Below are 16,208 nucleotides of genomic sequence, written 5' to 3' on the forward strand. Positions count from 1 at the left end.
GCTTTTGCCCATATTCAACGTCTATTCAGCAGCCAGCCTTTGAGACGCAAACCACAGCTCCATAACCGTTTCCCGTGGGGGGGAGGTGTTTACTGCCACCAATTTTAAGGCTCTTTGAGGCCATTTTTGTCATCTAGCCTGTTCCTCTGCATGACCCAGGCCAGGAAAGCCCTGCAGGGACAGCTGCATCGCCTCCCCAAGCCGGCACGGTCGCTTCCGGGGCGATTACCTGAATTCCAACACTGCCGCACACCCCGCCGCCGGACCGGCCAGCGCTGCTGCAGGGAGGCTGCGGCCCCTCGTTCTCTGAGGGTCTGTCCCCAGGGGCTTAGCAATCCTGTTTCTCTGAGTGCCAAGGGTTTTGCAGAGGAGATGGGGATTTATTTCCACTCCCCGTGGAAGTCCAGGGGACGTTAGGCATCTCGTGAGGCGTAGGGAAGCGAGAGACACCGGTGTCTTCAGCAGGGAGGAAGGTTCAAATGGCCGCCACCGCGACGTGGGTCCTCGCCGCTTAGCTAGAAGAAAACAGATACAGAATCACATCGACACTGCGGCTCCTCTGCCCCTCAGGGCTTCCCCGCTCCCCCCGGGACCACCCCTCCGGATAACTTTCCCCCTCTCCCCTTGCCAGCGTTCTGCCCACCGCTCGCAGGCAGGCCCCTTTCTTCTCACCTCTTTTCGGCAAGGCTGCCCGGCCCCAAGCCCCCCGGGCCGGGCTCAGGGTGTGGGTTTTCTGCGGCGGGGAGGCAGGGGATGTATTCCAGGGGGCTGGCTGCGAGGCAAATCGTCGACCCGGCGCCCCGAGAGGTGCCGATTGCTGCCCACGGCCTCGTGCTCATCGCCCTCCATATTTGCACCCTCAACTGGGAAGAAGAGAGGCCGGATTTCCATCTTCGGCCGCAGATACGCCAACGCGCCGCAGGAAAAGAGGGCGACGCCGGGATTTCAACCGGATTCGGCGCCGGTGTCGCTGCCTGGGGCTGGCAGACACCGGTGGGCCCCGGTTGCCGAACACCCACCGAAATGGGGCCGAGAGGAGGCCGCCCACCCTGGGCCTGCCACCGCGGCCCGAGGGGAGCACGGCCGGGCGGGAGCGGGGCGTCCCCCTGCCAGGGCAACCGCCGGTGCCCGACAATCGTCGCTGGAAAGCGCTGTGTAAGGCCTGTCTGTAAATAAACCCCGTGTTTGGCACCCGCCAGCGCTGTGGAGCTCAGGGGGGCCGAGGGGGTGTCATGGCCGCCCGCTGGGGCTGGGGGGGGGGGGGGGATCGCGGCCTCGCCGCGGGCCGAGGCTGGCGTGGGGGGATCACGGCCTCGCCGAGGCTCTGCGCCCGCACCCCCCGGCTCTGGGCGCGGCGGGGAGGCCGCCGGGGAGGGGGGGGTTCAGCCGCCCCGCCGCCGTGGGGACCCCCCCCGGGGGCCGTGTTCGCTGCGGAACCAAAGCGCGGCGGCACCGGTTCCGGGGGGGAGCGGCGGGGGGGAGGGACGGGGGAGCCGGAAGTGCCGCGCGCCAGGGCCCGGGCGGCCGGAAGTGCGGGTGCTGGGGGCGGCCATGGGCCGCAGCCGCTCCCGGTCGCCGCCGCGGCGCGGTGAGGGGGGGGCCGGGGGCGGGAGCCGGTGGGGGGGCACCGGGAGAGGCCGGGGGGGAGGAGGAGAGAGCTCGGGGGGGCGGCCCCGGGGGGAGCGGGCTGCGCCGAGGGGTGGATCCGGCCCCGGCGGGACGGGGCTGCGCTGAGCGGGGGGATGCGGGCGCTCGGGGGGAAGGCGGAAGAGCCAGGCCCCGGGCGGGGAGCCCCGGCCGCCGGCCCAGGGGGAGGAGAGGGCCCTGGGACGTCCCCCAGCCCTTGGGCGAGGGGGTGAACGGCCTCCGCGGCGGGGGGGTGGGGGGGGTGATGAGGCCTCGGTTCTTCACCGTGGGGAGAGCAGAGGGTCCCTTCCTCCTCCTCCTCCTCACGCACACCGACCCCCGCCCCTCTCCACGCACCTCAGCTTTTCGGGGACCCGTTTGCCAGCAGCTTGGTCACCTCCCACCTGAGCCTCCGCTTTTCCTGCCGCTCTTCCCGCTCCTGCGGCTGCCGGTGGGATCTTTGTGCCCATCCATGGAGGGATGTGGGGGGGAGGTGGGAGGGAGTCGTCGTGGGGTCTCTGCTCGAAGCTGTTGCAGCCTCGACGGGATTTTCTTTGAAACGTGAGCAGCGAAGGGTGAGGGAGCAGAAGCTAAACCGAGCGCTGCCTTTCTCTGAGCAGAGCGCAGGCGTTCGCGGTCCACCTCACGGGAGAGGGAGAGGAGGCGAAGGGAGCGATCCCGGTCCCGGGACAGGGACAGGAGGAGGAGCCGTTCTCGCTCCCCGCACAGAAGACGGTCCAGGTGAGGGGCAGAAACCCCAGTGCCGGGGCGGGGACGGGCTGGGTGAGGCGCAGTTCTGGCAGTGTGGGGACAGTGGGAGCTCGTTAACGCTGCAGAACCGTCTGCGGTAATGGCACAGCCGGGGAAGCTGCAAACCCGCCTGCCTTTGCACCATCAGGTCGCCGAGACGGCACCGATCCAGCTCCTCCTCCCCGCCGCGGCTGAAGGAAAGACGGGATGAAGAGAAGAAGGAGATAAAGGACTCCAAAGGCAAAGAGCGACAGATCACGGGTGAGGGGGTGGATTTTCCTCCTTAAATACGTCCTGCGTTCCCTGCTTGGGTTGGGACCGGCCCAGGGGACACCCGGGTGCTTATTTAAAATGTTTTTGGCGAACCCCGAGGGCTGCGTTTGTCGAACTCTCTTATTTTGTTGCCTTGGCAGAGGAAGATTTGCAGGGCAAGACGGAAGAGGAAATTGAGATGATGAAAATGATGGGCTTCGCCTCTTTCGACACGACGAAGGTGAGTACGGAGGGGCGCGGTGGAGCCCATGGCTGCCTCCGGCGGGCTCGGTGGTGTCGCCATGCCCTTTTTGGGGATAACACGCTGAATTTTGAGACATTTTTTCTTAATGTCTTTCAGGGAAAGAAGGTGGACGGTGCTGCAAACGCATACGCCATCAACGTGTCCCAGAAGAGGAAGTACAGGTTTGTGCCCAGCCTTTTTTTTGGGGGATAGAAAAAGAATTTCTTTGACGAGATCACGCAGTGCGGAGGAAACTCCGTGGCCACACGTTGAAGCCGCCGTTTCTCAGCATGTGCAGGGGGTGATCTGGCTTTTCGGGCCTTCGGAAAAAGGCAAAGTTTGCGGTTTTCACCGTCAAACGGAGGTAGGAGGCCTCTGGTTTCTCCTGGAAACGGTGAAAGCAGAACTGAGGAGTGGAAGAGCACAGTGTGCGTGAGCAGGACGTGCCAGGCACAGCCTGAGCGGGTCGGAGCAGTGAGCCTGCCTAAGCAGCACTGTTGGCCTGTTTCTTACCAAAAAAAAACCCCAAAACCCCACTCAGTTTGTTAATTTGGCTTCCTTTTTGATGGAAACCGGAGCGTATGGCCAGGCTGTGCTGCCAGGCTTCGGCTCTGGTGCCCGGTTTAGCCAGACGGGTGCCAGGGTCCTCAAACAGTCCGGGCTATGCGAGACGCCGCCTCGCTGGGAGGTTTCCTACCCTCGTTTGTGCAAATCCATGGGGAATTCCATTCCCCGCAGCCGCTGAGCGCAGTCACAGGCCGCCCTCGGGTGTTTTTGTGCGGATTTCTTCAGAGCTGGGAGCCCTGGCGGGGTTTGTCCCTGGCGCTGACGCCGGTTCCTTCCCTTCGGCCGCAGGCAGTACATGAACAGAAAAGGAGGATTCAACAGGCCCCTGGATTTCATCGCTTGACGCTGCGCTCGCTCGAGGGAGAACAGCCTGCCGAGAAGGACTTCCCTTCCTGGCGCCCGCGCAGGCGGCTCGGAGACCGGATTGCAGAGGAATTTGGGTTATTCCCAACAAATCCCGCCGCGCTCGCCCTGCCCTGCAGCCAGAGCGGGTACGAGTCACCGTTTCCTGGCGGCTTTATTTTATTTTTTGTTGTTGTTGTTGTTACCATATCCCTCGTGGTTTGTTCCCCGCTGGGATTTCATTGTGTTTTTCCTGTTGTTATTTTTGATGTCACGCTACGTTCCCCATTACAATAAAATCCCGTATATATTTTTCCTTTTATTTTTATAACTTGGGAATAAAGCACGGGCGAGGAGGCTGCCGGAAACCGCCCCGTTGTTTGCCTGAGCCGCTGCGCTTGCGTGGGGCGGGGACCTTACGCCCCAAAATGCTTCAATTCCCACGTCACACAAATCCATATAAATTTCTCGAAATAAATTCAAACGCCCACGGCCGTCGCAATGCTAATTTGGGGCCTTTTATTGCGGAAAACCCCTTTTTTTTGTTGTTTTTTTGGCTTATTTTTTGACAGTCCGGCTGGGTGTTTTCCGACAGCAGGGTGCTCTGCTCGCTTGTTTGATTCCAATTTTTGCTAATTAATGTGTTTTGCTAATTACCGTGGGAAGGGGCGCCCCTGGCGCCTGCTGTCGCGTGGGGGGGGTCTGTGGGATCTGGGGTGCTCCCAGTTTGGGGGGGGGGGTGTCTCTGGGTGCCCTGAGCCCTGCCTGGGGGCCGTCACGGGGGGGTGGTCTCTGGCTTTGGGGGGGGGGTCCCTGTCCCCCGGGGGGAGGGGAGGGTGGGGGGTACCCCCCTCCGCCCGGCCCACATTTCCCCTTAGCGCTATCGCCCCGCCCCCTTTTCCGCTTCCCGCCCCGCCATTGGTTGCCCGCGCAGGAAGTGAGTCAGGGCGAGAGGAGTGGCAGGGCGTGCCGCCCAATGGGGCGAGGCCGTTGGGAAGGGGGGCCAAACCGGTGGGGGGGCGGGGCGTCGCGGGGCGGGGCGCTCTCGGCCAATGACGGCGAGCGCGGGGCGGGGCCTCGGGCACGGCCCCCTACAGCCCTCCCTCCCGTGCGGGTGCTGGGCGGGGCCTTCCTCAGCCTTCCCCCAATGGGTAACGGCGGCGGGGGGGGCGTCGCCCAATCAGCGGTGCCGGGGGCGGGGCGAGGCGCGGGGCCTGGCGGAGCGGCCGGGCGAGGCGGACACAGACGGCGCCGCCCCCCCCCCCCGCCGCCGCCGCCGCCGCCGCCGCTCCCGGCCCGGCCCTGACGGCACGGCGAGATGGCGGCCTGCGGCGGCCTCAACATCCAGCTGCTGCTGGAGGCGGCCGAGTACCTGGAGCGGCGGGAGCGAGGTACCGGTTCCCCCCACCCCCGCCCCGCCCCGGCCCGGTCTCCCCCTCGGCCGGGCCCGGCGGTGACGGGCGGCCCGCGGTTGTGTCTCCGCAGAGGCCGAGCACGGCTACGCCTCGCTGCTGCCCGGCGGTAAGGACGGGGAGGCCTTGCGGCGCCGCGCCAAGGCCAGGAAGAGCGGCGGCGGCGGCAGCAGGTAACGGCCGGTACCGGCCCGGGGGACGGGGGGGGCCCTGCCCGGGGCCCTGCACCGAGAGCCGGGGAGGGATCGCGGCCGGCCGGACGTCCCCGAGGCCTGGCCCTGGTGCTCGGAGCTGTCAGGGTCCCGGCGGGCAGGGCCGGGGGGGTTCTGGCACCGGGCGGCCGGGCCCGGTAAGGTCCCGCTGACACGGGGCACCGGGCAGGGCTGGGGGGACCCCGCTGTCACCGGGTGCCCGGGATCCGGTAGGGTCCTGCCATGACGGGGGGCCGGGCAGGGCTGGGGGGGTTCCCACTGTCACCGGGTGCCCGGGATCCGGTAGGATCCTGCCGTCACGGGGCGCCGGGCAGGGCTGGGGGGGATCCCACTGTCACCGGGTGCCCGGGATCCGGTAGGATCCTGCCATCATGGGGCGCTGGTCAGGGCTGGGGGGGTTCCCGGGGCACTGGGCAGGGCTGGGGGGGATCCCACTGTCACCGGGTGCCCGGGATCCGGTAGGATCCTGCCGTCACAGGGCGCCGGGCAGGGCTGGGGGGGTTCCCGCTGTCACCGGGTGCCCCGGGATCCAGTAGGATCCTGCCGTCACGGGGCACCGGGCAGGGTTGGGGACCCTCCTGTCACCGGGTGCCCGGGCTCTGCCACGACCCTGCCGTCGCAGCGTGCCCGCCAGCCCCGCGTGCTCCGCCGGCACCCTGCCACCCCTTTCCCCTTAACGCCTGCATCGAGAGATTCCTGTCGGCACCCAAATTGGGATCGATGGGCACCCACCGTGCCGGGCCGGTGTCTGTCCGGAGCATCCCGGCGAGACGTGAGGGAAAAACCTTCCCCTCTTGGGCAAACTCGGGTATGAAACGCGCAATCGTCTGACGTGGTGGATGGGTTTGCTGAAGGGAATGTGGAAGTTGGGCTTTTGGTTTCAGGCTTGCTTGCGCTGAAGCTCGGGAAGTGAAACCGCTCTCAGTCCGTGAGGATTCTCCGTAAAGAAAGCGACATTTTTCTAATATGCTTTTGGCCAAGCGCAGGGTCTTGTTTGATGCTTAAATTAAATCACCCAGTGCTGCCTTCCTTTGAAAAAAAAAGAAATTCCTTAATTATCCTCCCCAAAATCCATCCAGAGCCTTGATGCAGGTTACTCCTCGCTGATGTTAAATACGCAGCCCGTTCTCGGGAACACGAAAACGCCTTTTGTCCGCGTTAAAGTCGGATGCAGGCAGCTGCGTTGTTTTGCAGGACCAAGTCCTGCCGGCCTGGGCTTTTTGTTTTTCAGGGAGTATTTAATTATGCCTCCCAGCCCCATGGATTAATCGCTTAACGCTCCCGTGTCTTGCTTTATTTGCTCGTTTTCCTGTTTCGTACAACAGACACTGCCACCTCGTAGCCGGCGCTCATGTCACGGTGCAAACCAGTCACCGTGCGGACTTCTTTCTTTCCGGCACCTGTCACGGTTTATTCGGTCGCTTTAATAACGTTAGAATCACTTGGGGCATCGTCGAGGTGACATTATCGGCTGAGTTTTGGGAAGGCTGGCTCCGGAATGCCGCCTCTGTGCCAGGACACGCACGTCCAGCCCCTCGAAACAGCTACGAGGGAAACTTTGTTGGGCAGAGCGAAGCCTGAGCAGGTTCATCCCGACACGTCACCGGTGGCCGATCACTTCCTTTCTCGCTGGCCTATTTTAGGCTGTTTGCCCAGGGAGGAGCAACGCGGCGATGTCACCAGATATGTCACATTTTCCTGGTTGGGAGCAAACTCGCCTGCGTGACGCGGTGACAGCTGACCTTTGATAGCTGCTGTAACAACACGTACCGCCCGGAACGCCCCGTGAGTTTGGTTTGTACCCTGAACCCTGGTGTCTCCCCGAGCCGGGGCGTTTCCGTCTCCCTCCCGCACGGGGATTTCGGGGCTGTCAGGCTCCCATTGCAGGAGCAGAAGGCAGGTGAGGTCTCTCGGTCTCGTCTCGAGCAGGCTCCGAGTGAATTCGTGGGTGTTTGTCGTGCCTGCGCACGCTCCAAATTTCCTTTTTGGAAGGTTTGGAGCTTGTTCTTCACTCAGGGCGAATCGCAACAGCAGAGCAAAGGTGTGCGTTGTATTAAAAAGAGAACGGGTAGCTGCAGCGCGTGGCATTACCACCTTCTTTTGTTGTGGTGTGCAGGAGAAAGAACCGCGGTTCGAAGGCAACGCTGGCGATCAGCGAAATTTTGGGACTGACAGGCAAGGTTTCAGTTAGCAGGAGGCGCAATCAGTGACTCCGTGGGCACGAAGGCGCTCGGAAAGGGGCCCGGGGGCACACGGCGAAGCCGTCTGCCAGCCCCGGGGTGGAGCCACGGTCCCCTCTGATCCCCTGGCCCCTTTTATTTTATCCAAAAATAAAATCCATCAACTAAGGAACCTTTTTCTAAATATTGGCGATTGTGGATGCAAAGCGAAAAAAAAAAACCCACGCTAAGAAGGATTCTGAAACAAAGCCACGGGAGAGGGAATGAATTTGTGATTAATACAAGCGCAGTGGTGCTGGGAGCCTTCCTCTCCGTCAGTACCGATGCTCAAAAAGCATTTGGCTTATTTGCCACCAAGGGTGGAGTTCAGGCTTGCCACAGTTCATCGCTTTGCAAGCACCGTGGCGAAGAGCTCGGTGTAAAACACGGGACTTTGATCCAGAGAAAAGCTTAATGGAGAGATCCCATGGGAGCCGAAGACCCCCGTCCTTCCTGGCTGCGTGCAGATGCTCCGCTTGGGAGAACTCGCTGTTCCCTTCAGTGTCAGGATGACACCCGTCCGTTTAAGTGAGAAGCGTCTCAACTGGAATCGAACATTTTTGGACTCTGTGCAAGCGGGACGCTGGCCTTTGGGAGCGGATGGCTTCGACCAGCGCCGCCAGAAAGCAAACGAAAGGAGCCGGGCTGAGGTGAACCCCGTTAGAAAGACGGGAGGAGGGCTGCGGTGGCTTCCCGAGCACCGGAATCCATCGCGAAATGCTGCTGGCAAAGCGAAGACGACCACGGCAAGCGGCTTTGACCAGCACGTCGGTGGCATCCCTTGTTTTTCTTTTGGCGTCGGGGTCTGGGGGAAGCCAGCGCTCCCAGAGCCGACGGGGGCGTCCGGGTAGGCGTCCTTATCCGCGCAGCCTGTGGGTTTTTCACATCTTTAAGTTTTCAGGCACATAACTTTCAGCATTTTTCCTAAATTACAGTTGGTGGCCTCTCGAGCTTTTAAGGGGAGTGTGGGCAGGGAAGCAGCTCTTCCTGGCGTCGGCCCTGGTGTCACGGGCAGCGTGGCCTCGTGTAGCTGTCCCGGCTTTCGACGGAGAGAAAATAAGTAGTAGCTTGGGTTTTCTGCCCTTTCTGAGCTTGTCGAAATTAGGAGCTTCAGGGGAATTTGTAAATGGACCTAATGCCCGCCACGGTTGGCGTCTCTCGTTAGGAGCTGCTAACCCGTTGTTGGACACGGGGAATCTTTTCTTTACGCGTCGTCTTCCTGGAAGCTCGCCCCCGTTTTCCAGAGAGACGACTGGCTCAGCAGCTGAGACAGGCGTGAACGTCAGATGCCATCGAGATTTTGGGGGCTGCCGGTCACCGTCTCGTCTGGCCGTCGTGTTCTGGGCTGGTTCGGGGCTCCCGGCGCGAGACGCGACCGCCGGGACGCTGCACAGCCTTCAAACAGCAGCGTGCGTTCCCCAAAAGTGGCACCGAGCAGCGGAGCCGCCACGGAGCCGTCAGCCCCTGGCTCTTCACTTTATGTGCCAAGAATTACAGATACTGCTCTTGCTTTCTCTGCCCTTCTTGTGCAAGAAGTCTTTAAAAAGCTGCTTTTTTTAAAAAAAAAAAAAAAAAAGCGCTCCGGGGCGCCTGCGCTGTCCGAAAACCCGCTTGCTTTCCGATGGAGGCTCGGTTGCAGGTTTGTGTCGAGATGGAGCAACTTCCCTCCCCCTGCCCAGAGGCCAGCCCTCCTGCCCCGAGCGTGCGGCGGGCCTGGGGCTGGCGCTTCCCCTTCTCCACCGCGAGCCCGGAGAGCGTTCGCTTTTGGATGCCATACCCTCTCTTGCGTCACGCCGCCGATACGGCTGCTCGGTCCCGGTCCTAGTTCTAAAAGGGAGCCTCTCCGCATTACAAATCCCCTCTTAGGGTTTTACTCGCCCTTTTATTGCCATTTATCTGGCAATTTTGCCGTTGCGCCGGGCTGTCTGCGTCCCTTCTGCCATTTTGACTGTCCCCAGGGTACCGAGCGGCTCTGAAAGCCCCCGAGGTTTGGAATTTTCTGGGGAGCATTTACTAAAGCCCACGTGTTAATCCTAATTGCGGTGTACCTAGTCGGATGGAGGAGTTAATACCTTGTTCTTTCTTTTTCAGGTCAACACACAACGAGATGGAGAAGAACAGGTGAGTGGTGGAGGCCCGTTAGGAGCCGGGTTTGGGCGAATCGCTGCTTTTCCAGGGGTTGGGAACCGGGGTCGGGGAGCCGAGGCAGCGTTGAGGTGGGGAGCGGGAGAGAAGGGGCGGGACGGCTGGATAAAGCGGCCGCCGAAGAGGAGCCTGACATCGCCCAAGGTGAGTGCTTGGACTTGAAGCATTCCCTGTCCTTGGCTGCCGGAGCAGCTGTGCAATGAGGAGGTGGGAATGATGTTTATCTCCTCGGCCAGCTCCCGGTTCGCTGGTGAAACTCTTCACCCCACCAGCTTGCTAGGGAGGAGGGCTGCCAGCCCTCTCCCAATTCCCGGGGGCAATCCTGTGCCGGTGGGACGGCCGTCATCCTCTGCTCGCCCGCAGTCGGGGTGTCGGTACGCGGCCGGAGCTGTGCACACAAATACCTGTGATTATTTGGTCTTTGTCGTCCAGCTGAAGGATGGCTTTGCGTCTTCGATAGGCAGCTCTTCTCGGCACGGCTTGGACGCGGCTCAAACCTTGCCGTGTCCCGCTGCCGGCGCAGGACTGGCGTGAACTCGGTTTGTATCTTAAGAGGCAGAACTGCCCGTGTCCCAGGTGACAGGGGTTAGAAAAGGCCAGGGACGTTTATTCCGTGTTTGAAAAGACCAAGAAGATTAGCATTTGATTACTTCAGGCTCACCTTGCATCCCTCTCGCCTTGTCGAGGCGACCGGAGCCGTGTCGAAATCCTGTTGGTAACGTTGCACAAGCGAGCGCAGTTAATGCTTCGTCTTCGAACAGGGTGGAGAAATGAGCTTCTCTCTGCACGGGCATTACGCGCCCCTTCTTCCTTCGCTCCTCGTTAGAGATACCTCAATCCCATCCCGTGGCGATCGAGCCGGTGAATCTAGGCCTTGACCGAAGTTTGCTGGCTTCCCCCGCCCGGCACAAGGAGCAGATTGGCTTGATACGGGAGAGCGAAGGGAAGAGGGGAATCTCATGGAGCGCAGGGATGAAAACGAGCCGATGGGCTTGGAAGGTCCTTTGCCCGGGAAATGAGGGATTTTTTTTTTCTTTTATTATTACAAGCCAGTGGGATTTCTGGGGGTTTTTAAGTGTGGCAGCAGTTTCAGCTGGGCGAAGCGTGGCAGAAATGCGCTTTCGTATACGCCGCGCCTCTGACTTCAAAGCGGAAACCCCGGTTTTGACTTTGGTGTTGTGTAATCCAGAAACTTGCTCGGCGCTGGCCAGGCGGGGCGGGTTGCTGCTGCGCTCCCCCCTGCGTAACTTCTGCTAAGCAGGGCGGGCTGGTTTTTTCCATTCGTTGTTTTTTTTCTGGTGCGAATGGCCAGCGTGACAAGGCTTTTTTTTTTAGCAAAGGTAGCTGAGGATTTCGGGTTTGCTGCCGCAGCCCTCGCGGAGCGCAGCTGGGCTGGCTCCCTGTCCGTAGATCTCACAGGTCAATCGCTCATAAGCCGGCACGGCACGGTCGGATGGGTCTGCACCCAGCTGCTCTTCCCCCCGCTGCTCAGGAAAATAATCTTTGCACAGGCTCATCTTTGAGCCTGTCGGTGTTTGGGATTTACCCGAACAGTAAAGCCCACGTGTTTTGTTTGCACTGCAATTCGGAAGGTACTTTGTGTAGGCAAATGCCTGTTTACTCTTAGCGCGCCCAAAACAAGATAAGCAGGTACTTGCAAAATCCCAATTTGCAGCTGCCGGTGTCGATGGGGTATTTCAAAGGCGGGTGTTGCAAGTGATGCCCGAGGACGTGACCTAAATCTTGGGGTTGGAGTGGCGAACGCGAGGAAAGCCGGCCCGTACTGGGAGCGTCTCAGTTACCCACAGGTAAAGGGACTCCCTCGAGGAGCCAGAGTTTCCCGCAGCAGTGGTACGCAAGCAGGAAAGTGTTAGCGTGTTTATTAATGCAGACAAAAATCTGGGTGTTCTACAGGGAGGGCGGGATTCCTGCAGGCTCCTGCGCCGGGGCGGCCGAGCAGCGTGGTGCTGCGTGGGGACAGTGTTCCCTTGGGGACCTGCTTTTGTTTTGACCGGAGCTGAGTGTGCCAAGGCGATGGATCCGAAACCGGCTCGTTCCTACTAAAAATAGGGAAAGGAAGCGCTCCCAAGGGATGCGCTGGGTTTACAGCTGCGTGGCGTCAGCCCGGACGGCTTCAGCTATCGGTGGAGCAAGGCGGTGACCAAACAGCATCCCTGTGGTGAAGCTTTTTGGGAGGAGAAAGACCAAAAGCAGATACCCTTGCCCAAAAAGTCGAGGTCTTTGGCAGCTCCTCGCCAGCAAGCGTCCTGACAGCCCAAAAGGCGCTGGCGGAGTTTTGTCGGTGGGTTTGGCCAAAGCCGGAGTCAGGTTTTTGGAGAGGTCCTTTTGTCTGGCTGCAGTTTTCGCCCGGTGCATGGAAGCCACCGGAGGGTGGGAAGGCGCCTGGCTCGGCTTAGCTTCCAACCACCCCGATTATCCGCGCTCGCAGGGGTGAAATGCGGTTTGGGAAGCGGGTACCTGAACACTCAGTCTGTCGTGTGATCTTCTTGCAGGCGTGCCCATCTGCGGTTGTGTCTGGAGAAGCTGAAGGGGCTGGTACCGCTCGGACCCGAAGCCAGCAGGCACACCACCCTGAGTTTACTAACGAAAGCTAAATTGCACATCAAGGTGAGCGTGGGCTCGTTCGGTACCACTGTGGGAGACGCAATCGATTGGGCTCCATCCCGTCGGGGGGGTGCTGAGCTCGGCTCCGAGAGCAGCACCGCCGTACGGGGCGCAGGGGTTTCGGGACGTCCGGATCCTCGAGCGGGACGGAGGTAACGGCCAGGTCAGGACGTTGTTTTGGAAATACTGCTGGAGGCTGATGCTGTGGCGGGTCGGTGTTGCCCTTCTCGCAGCTGGCACAGCGAGTCCATGCGATTCTCCGTATCGATGGGCTCGTAGAGGGTGGCCACGCGGCTTTACGTGCCGCCTTCACCGCAGCGATGCCCAGAGGCCTTAGGGATGAGGCTGGCTGCAGGGCTGGGGGACAGTTTCTTTTTTCCTTTCTTTTCTGGAGTATTTCGTACTTCACTCTTTGTCCTTCAGACCTTAACTCGACAGGGCTCTGGGTGTATTTAGGGCTCTGTGAGCTGAGAGATAACTGGGGGAGCACCGGCATGGGGCTGCGCTCCACTCTCTAGTTATCAAAGACTCAAAAAATATATAAATAGGATGGAGCCGGCCCCGGCGTAGCTGCACATATAAACTGTTTGGAGGGGGAAGCGTCCTTTACGTGCCTCCGGACCTCTGCGTCCCTGGGCCGGAGGCTGCACCCTGCTTCGACGTCTGTCGGCTTGCGGGAGGGTGAAAGCTGCTCCCGTGCCGAAGGCGGGGAGCCCCGGGGTAGTTGTCGGCGGTCGCATTTAGGCGGCTCAGGTAGCGAAAGCGAGGTTTCACGCGCAGCTGGGGAGCTCAGGGCGCCTTCTCTTTCGTCCTCTGCAGAAGCTTGAAGACTACGACAGGAAAGCCGTACACCAAATAGACCAGCTGCAGCGGGAGCAGCGGCACCTGAAGAGGCAGCTGGAGAAGCTGGGGATAGAGAGGATAAGGATGGACAGTATCGGATCCACTGTTTCTTCGGAGCGCTCAGACTCGGATCGAGGTGAGACCCCGCGCTCAGGGGGGAGCGGGGCCGGCTGGCGAGAGGTCTGGCCAGCTGCGTTGTAACGCTATCCGTTCCTCTTGCAGAAGAGATAGACGTGGACGTGGAGAGCACGGACGACCTTCCCGCGGACCTGGACTGGAGCAGCAGCAGCCCGAGCGACTCGGACGAAAGAGGGAGCCTGCAGAGCGTCTGTAGCGACGAGGGCTATTCCAGCTCCGGCGTGAAGAGGTTCAAGTCGCAGAGCAATCGCAAGCCTTCTCTCGGTCTATAAGAAGCAACTCCCGTAGCCGTTTCACCCGTCGCTCTTTCCCTTTTGGATCTCGTTAGGTAGCACACTGGACCGTCCCCCCGTTCTCTTGCACGTAAAAAATCTTAACGTCCCGCCGACCGAAATGAAGTTGAGCTTTGCCCAAGTCCCGGTGGCCAAGCTGCTCCCCAGAGCGCACCTCCGCTCGCATCCGCCGGCTTCTCTTCCCGTCCGAAACTCCTCTCTGCGAGGCCGTACATTCCAGCCGCGTGTTGAAGCACCCAAGAATATCGCGGCAGTAACAGCAACCTCAAAAGCCCGCCCCTGGGTTTTTTGGCTTGCCATCGCCGCAATCGATACGAATCAGTCGTATTCCGGATCCGCTCCGCATTTGCCCAGCGACATCACATGCCCGATAATCGGCGGCGGGGCCCAAATGTGGAGTTTTAGGGTGAGGATCCGAAGGCAGAGCCGGCTTCTTGCATAGTTTCGATCCGGGAGAGAGCGGAGGCGAGTCGGCGATCGGCGTGCAGAGCGTTTTGGCTATGTCGTGTCTCGGACGGGCACGGGGAATACGCCGCCAGCGCGGTAGTCAGAGGGCTCGCCTCCGCCGACTCTAAATATCCAGGGAAGCAGCGCAGCCATATACCGCCCAGCCCTGCCGCCTTCCCGGAGCCGGAGCCTTACTTGCGTGGGGAACGCGCTCGGGAGGGCTGCGGGGCTCAGCAGTCGTCGTCCCCCTGTCTCGCGGAGCCTCGGGTCGGACGCCTTCGGTCTGGGAAGTTTCCTGTCCTACCTAAAACCAAACGGTCCCTGTCCCCGTCCTGTGCGACGTCCCACCTCCTGCGTCGCGGCTGCACATCGCTGTTCTAGGCGAGGGCTCCTGGAATTTTTTTTCACGCTTCTTGTCTCTGGGACAAATTTTTTCTACCTCGGAGAGATGAACAAAGATTATCTCCATCCCTTTAGCACAAAAAACAAAGATGATGCCTCATTTGTTTTACAGAAGCGACGCCCGGCCCCGTTCAAATCCATCGCGCGACAGTTTAGCAATAACCTGACGGTGAGGGGGAGCGGGGCAGCCTCCGGCCGTCGGCACCCAAGGGGACCCCGGGGATCTTCACCGGCGTGTCCGAAAGCGCTTCTCCAGCCGGCAGGGATCTTCTCGGGCACTCGAACGGGCTCGCGAAGCGTTTCGGTCGCCGCCTTAGGGAGACAAACCCGAACATGCCAAGAAAGGGTTCCCGACCTGAGAGCACACGGAGATGTACAGAAAACACGCGAGCTCTGAATAGTATTTATTCATTTTTCTATGTACTGGAGATAACATTCTTACGACTTTCTGCTTTTATAGATGTTCTGGAAACTTTGATACGTAGAGGTCTGCTAACGGAGATGTTTCTTTTCCCCTTGAGCCGGTCGAAGCTCTTTTCCACCCCCTCGGCAAACCTCTCGCTCGATCCCCGTTGGCGCCCGGCGAGGAGCCGCTCCGCTCTCCGAGGGCTTTTCTCAGCAGTGGGAGACAAAACGGGGCGTCCCCACACGCCCGCGGTCCGGACAAATCCCTTCAAGAAACACGGCTTCCAAAACACCGAAAGCCACCGAGGCGCTCCACAAAGTGCGAGTGAATGAACAATAGAAAACTCTGGTTGGTTGGTTTTGCTTTAGGGGTTTTTTTAACATCCTTAAGCTATTTTTGGACCATTTGAAACCTTTGAGAAGCGAGAGGATGGGAGACAGTGCTAGCGGGTTGCTAAAAATCTTCAAAGGCTCAGCTCTTTTTGTGCCTGCTAGGTTTTAAAAGAGAGAAAATCAAAACCACGAGGGATTTTTTTTTTTTTTAAAAGCAGATGGAATTTTCCAACACCTGGCAGATTTGCCCCGACCCACGGCTCGGACGCCCTTAGCATCGGTACGCCCGAGTTCCGGCAGGCAGCCTTCGCCACGTGAGCTCAAAACCCCTACGCTTTCAAAAAGAGGAAAAAAAAAAACAAAAAAAAAGGCAAAAAGGTGAAAAGCAGGGAGAAAAAGGAAGTGGAATGTCAGCCCTCTGAGGCTGGTGGCTCCGGTAGGCATTTGCCGAGAGCCCTCCCTCGCCCTCTTCCAAAAACCGCCTCGGGAATCCCAACGGAGCCACGGATCTTGCTACCTTTGAGCGGGGAAGGGTGACGTCAGGCATCGGGAAAGCACCGTCGGGGTCCGGCGGGAGGTAGAAAATGGTTGATTTTTGGTTGTCGTTTAGCTAGACCGAGTCTGAAGGCTTCGACTCGATGTAAATTATTATTTTTTTTCAGTGTCGTGCCTTTTTGAGTTACTTCTGTTGGTGAAACGACGCGTGGGGGTTGCTTTTCCCCTTCCACCCCCCTCCTCTTTTTTCTTTCTGTCCCAAACTAATAATTACCGGACCTTTGCACTGTTGGGATGTGCTCCTCTCCAGCCTGAGGGCGAAGAGAAACGGGAACCCTCCAAAACGATGCACTAACCTGGGACGAGGCTGGAAATCCGGCAGTTGATTCCTGGCGAGCGGCCGGGACCGTCTCCGGCGGCTTTCGGTCTCTCCGGGTCCCCCCTTCGTCGGCCGAGGC

The 16,208-nt window shown here is 60.1% G+C and overlaps 2 protein-coding genes across 4 annotated transcripts; both read left to right on the forward strand.

Annotated features, from left to right (window-relative positions):
• The first annotated feature begins 1,551 nt into the window (after positions 1-1,551).
• On the forward strand, positions 1,552-4,302 carry SNRNP27 (small nuclear ribonucleoprotein U4/U6.U5 subunit 27). Its single transcript, XM_075724099.1, has 6 exons — positions 1,552-1,588; positions 2,247-2,367; positions 2,525-2,637; positions 2,790-2,869; positions 2,990-3,054; positions 3,728-4,302. The coding sequence occupies exons 1-6, from the start codon at positions 1,552-1,554 to the stop codon at positions 3,780-3,782; spliced, it is 471 nt and encodes a 156-aa protein (XP_075580214.1). The 3' UTR covers positions 3,783-4,302.
• Positions 4,303-5,084: 782 nt separating this feature from the next.
• MXD1 (MAX dimerization protein 1) lies at positions 5,085-14,176 on the forward strand. Of its 3 annotated transcripts, none has more exons than XM_075724098.1 (6): positions 5,085-5,172; positions 5,267-5,366; positions 9,716-9,745; positions 12,283-12,397; positions 13,214-13,373; positions 13,460-14,176. In XM_075724098.1, exons 1-6 carry the CDS (start codon positions 5,100-5,102, stop codon positions 13,645-13,647), a joined length of 666 nt encoding a protein of 221 aa, XP_075580213.1. In that variant the 5' UTR covers positions 5,085-5,099; the 3' UTR covers positions 13,648-14,176. The 3 variants fall into 3 exon arrangements, with proteins under 3 accessions (XP_075580213.1, XP_075580211.1, XP_075580212.1); XM_075724096.1 differs by having other exon boundaries at positions 5,100-5,172; positions 13,463-14,176; XM_075724097.1 differs by lacking the exon at positions 9,716-9,745 and having other exon boundaries at positions 5,100-5,172.
• The last annotated feature ends 2,032 nt before the right edge of the window (positions 14,177-16,208 follow it).

This window comes from Pelecanus crispus, chromosome 21, assembly GCF_030463565.1.
Source record: "Pelecanus crispus isolate bPelCri1 chromosome 21, bPelCri1.pri, whole genome shotgun sequence".
Classification (NCBI taxonomy): Eukaryota; Metazoa; Chordata; class Aves; order Pelecaniformes; family Pelecanidae; genus Pelecanus; species Pelecanus crispus.

What these genes read in the sequence shown, in the direction of transcription:
- SNRNP27 (XM_075724099.1), top strand. Translation starts at nt 1,552, where the DNA reads ATGGGCCGCAGCCGCTCCCGGTCGCCGCCGCGGCGCG. An exon ending in CAAAGAGCGACAGATCACGG is followed by an intron (nt 2,638 to 2,789) that starts GTGAGGGGGTGG and finishes TTGCCTTGGCAG; the next exon opens with AGGAAGATTTGCAGGGCAAG. An exon ending in TCCCAGAAGAGGAAGTACAG is followed by an intron (nt 3,055 to 3,727) that starts GTTTGTGCCCAG and finishes CTTCGGCCGCAG; the next exon opens with GCAGTACATGAACAGAAAAG.
- MXD1 (XM_075724098.1), top strand. Translation starts at nt 5,100, where the DNA reads ATGGCGGCCTGCGGCGGCCTCAACATCCAGCTGCTGCTGGAGGCGGCC. An exon ending in AGCGGCGGCGGCGGCAGCAG is followed by an intron (nt 5,367 to 9,715) that starts GTAACGGCCGGT and finishes TTTCTTTTTCAG; the next exon opens with GTCAACACACAACGAGATGG. An exon ending in AACGAGATGGAGAAGAACAG is followed by an intron (nt 9,746 to 12,282) that starts GTGAGTGGTGGA and finishes ATCTTCTTGCAG; the next exon opens with GCGTGCCCATCTGCGGTTGT.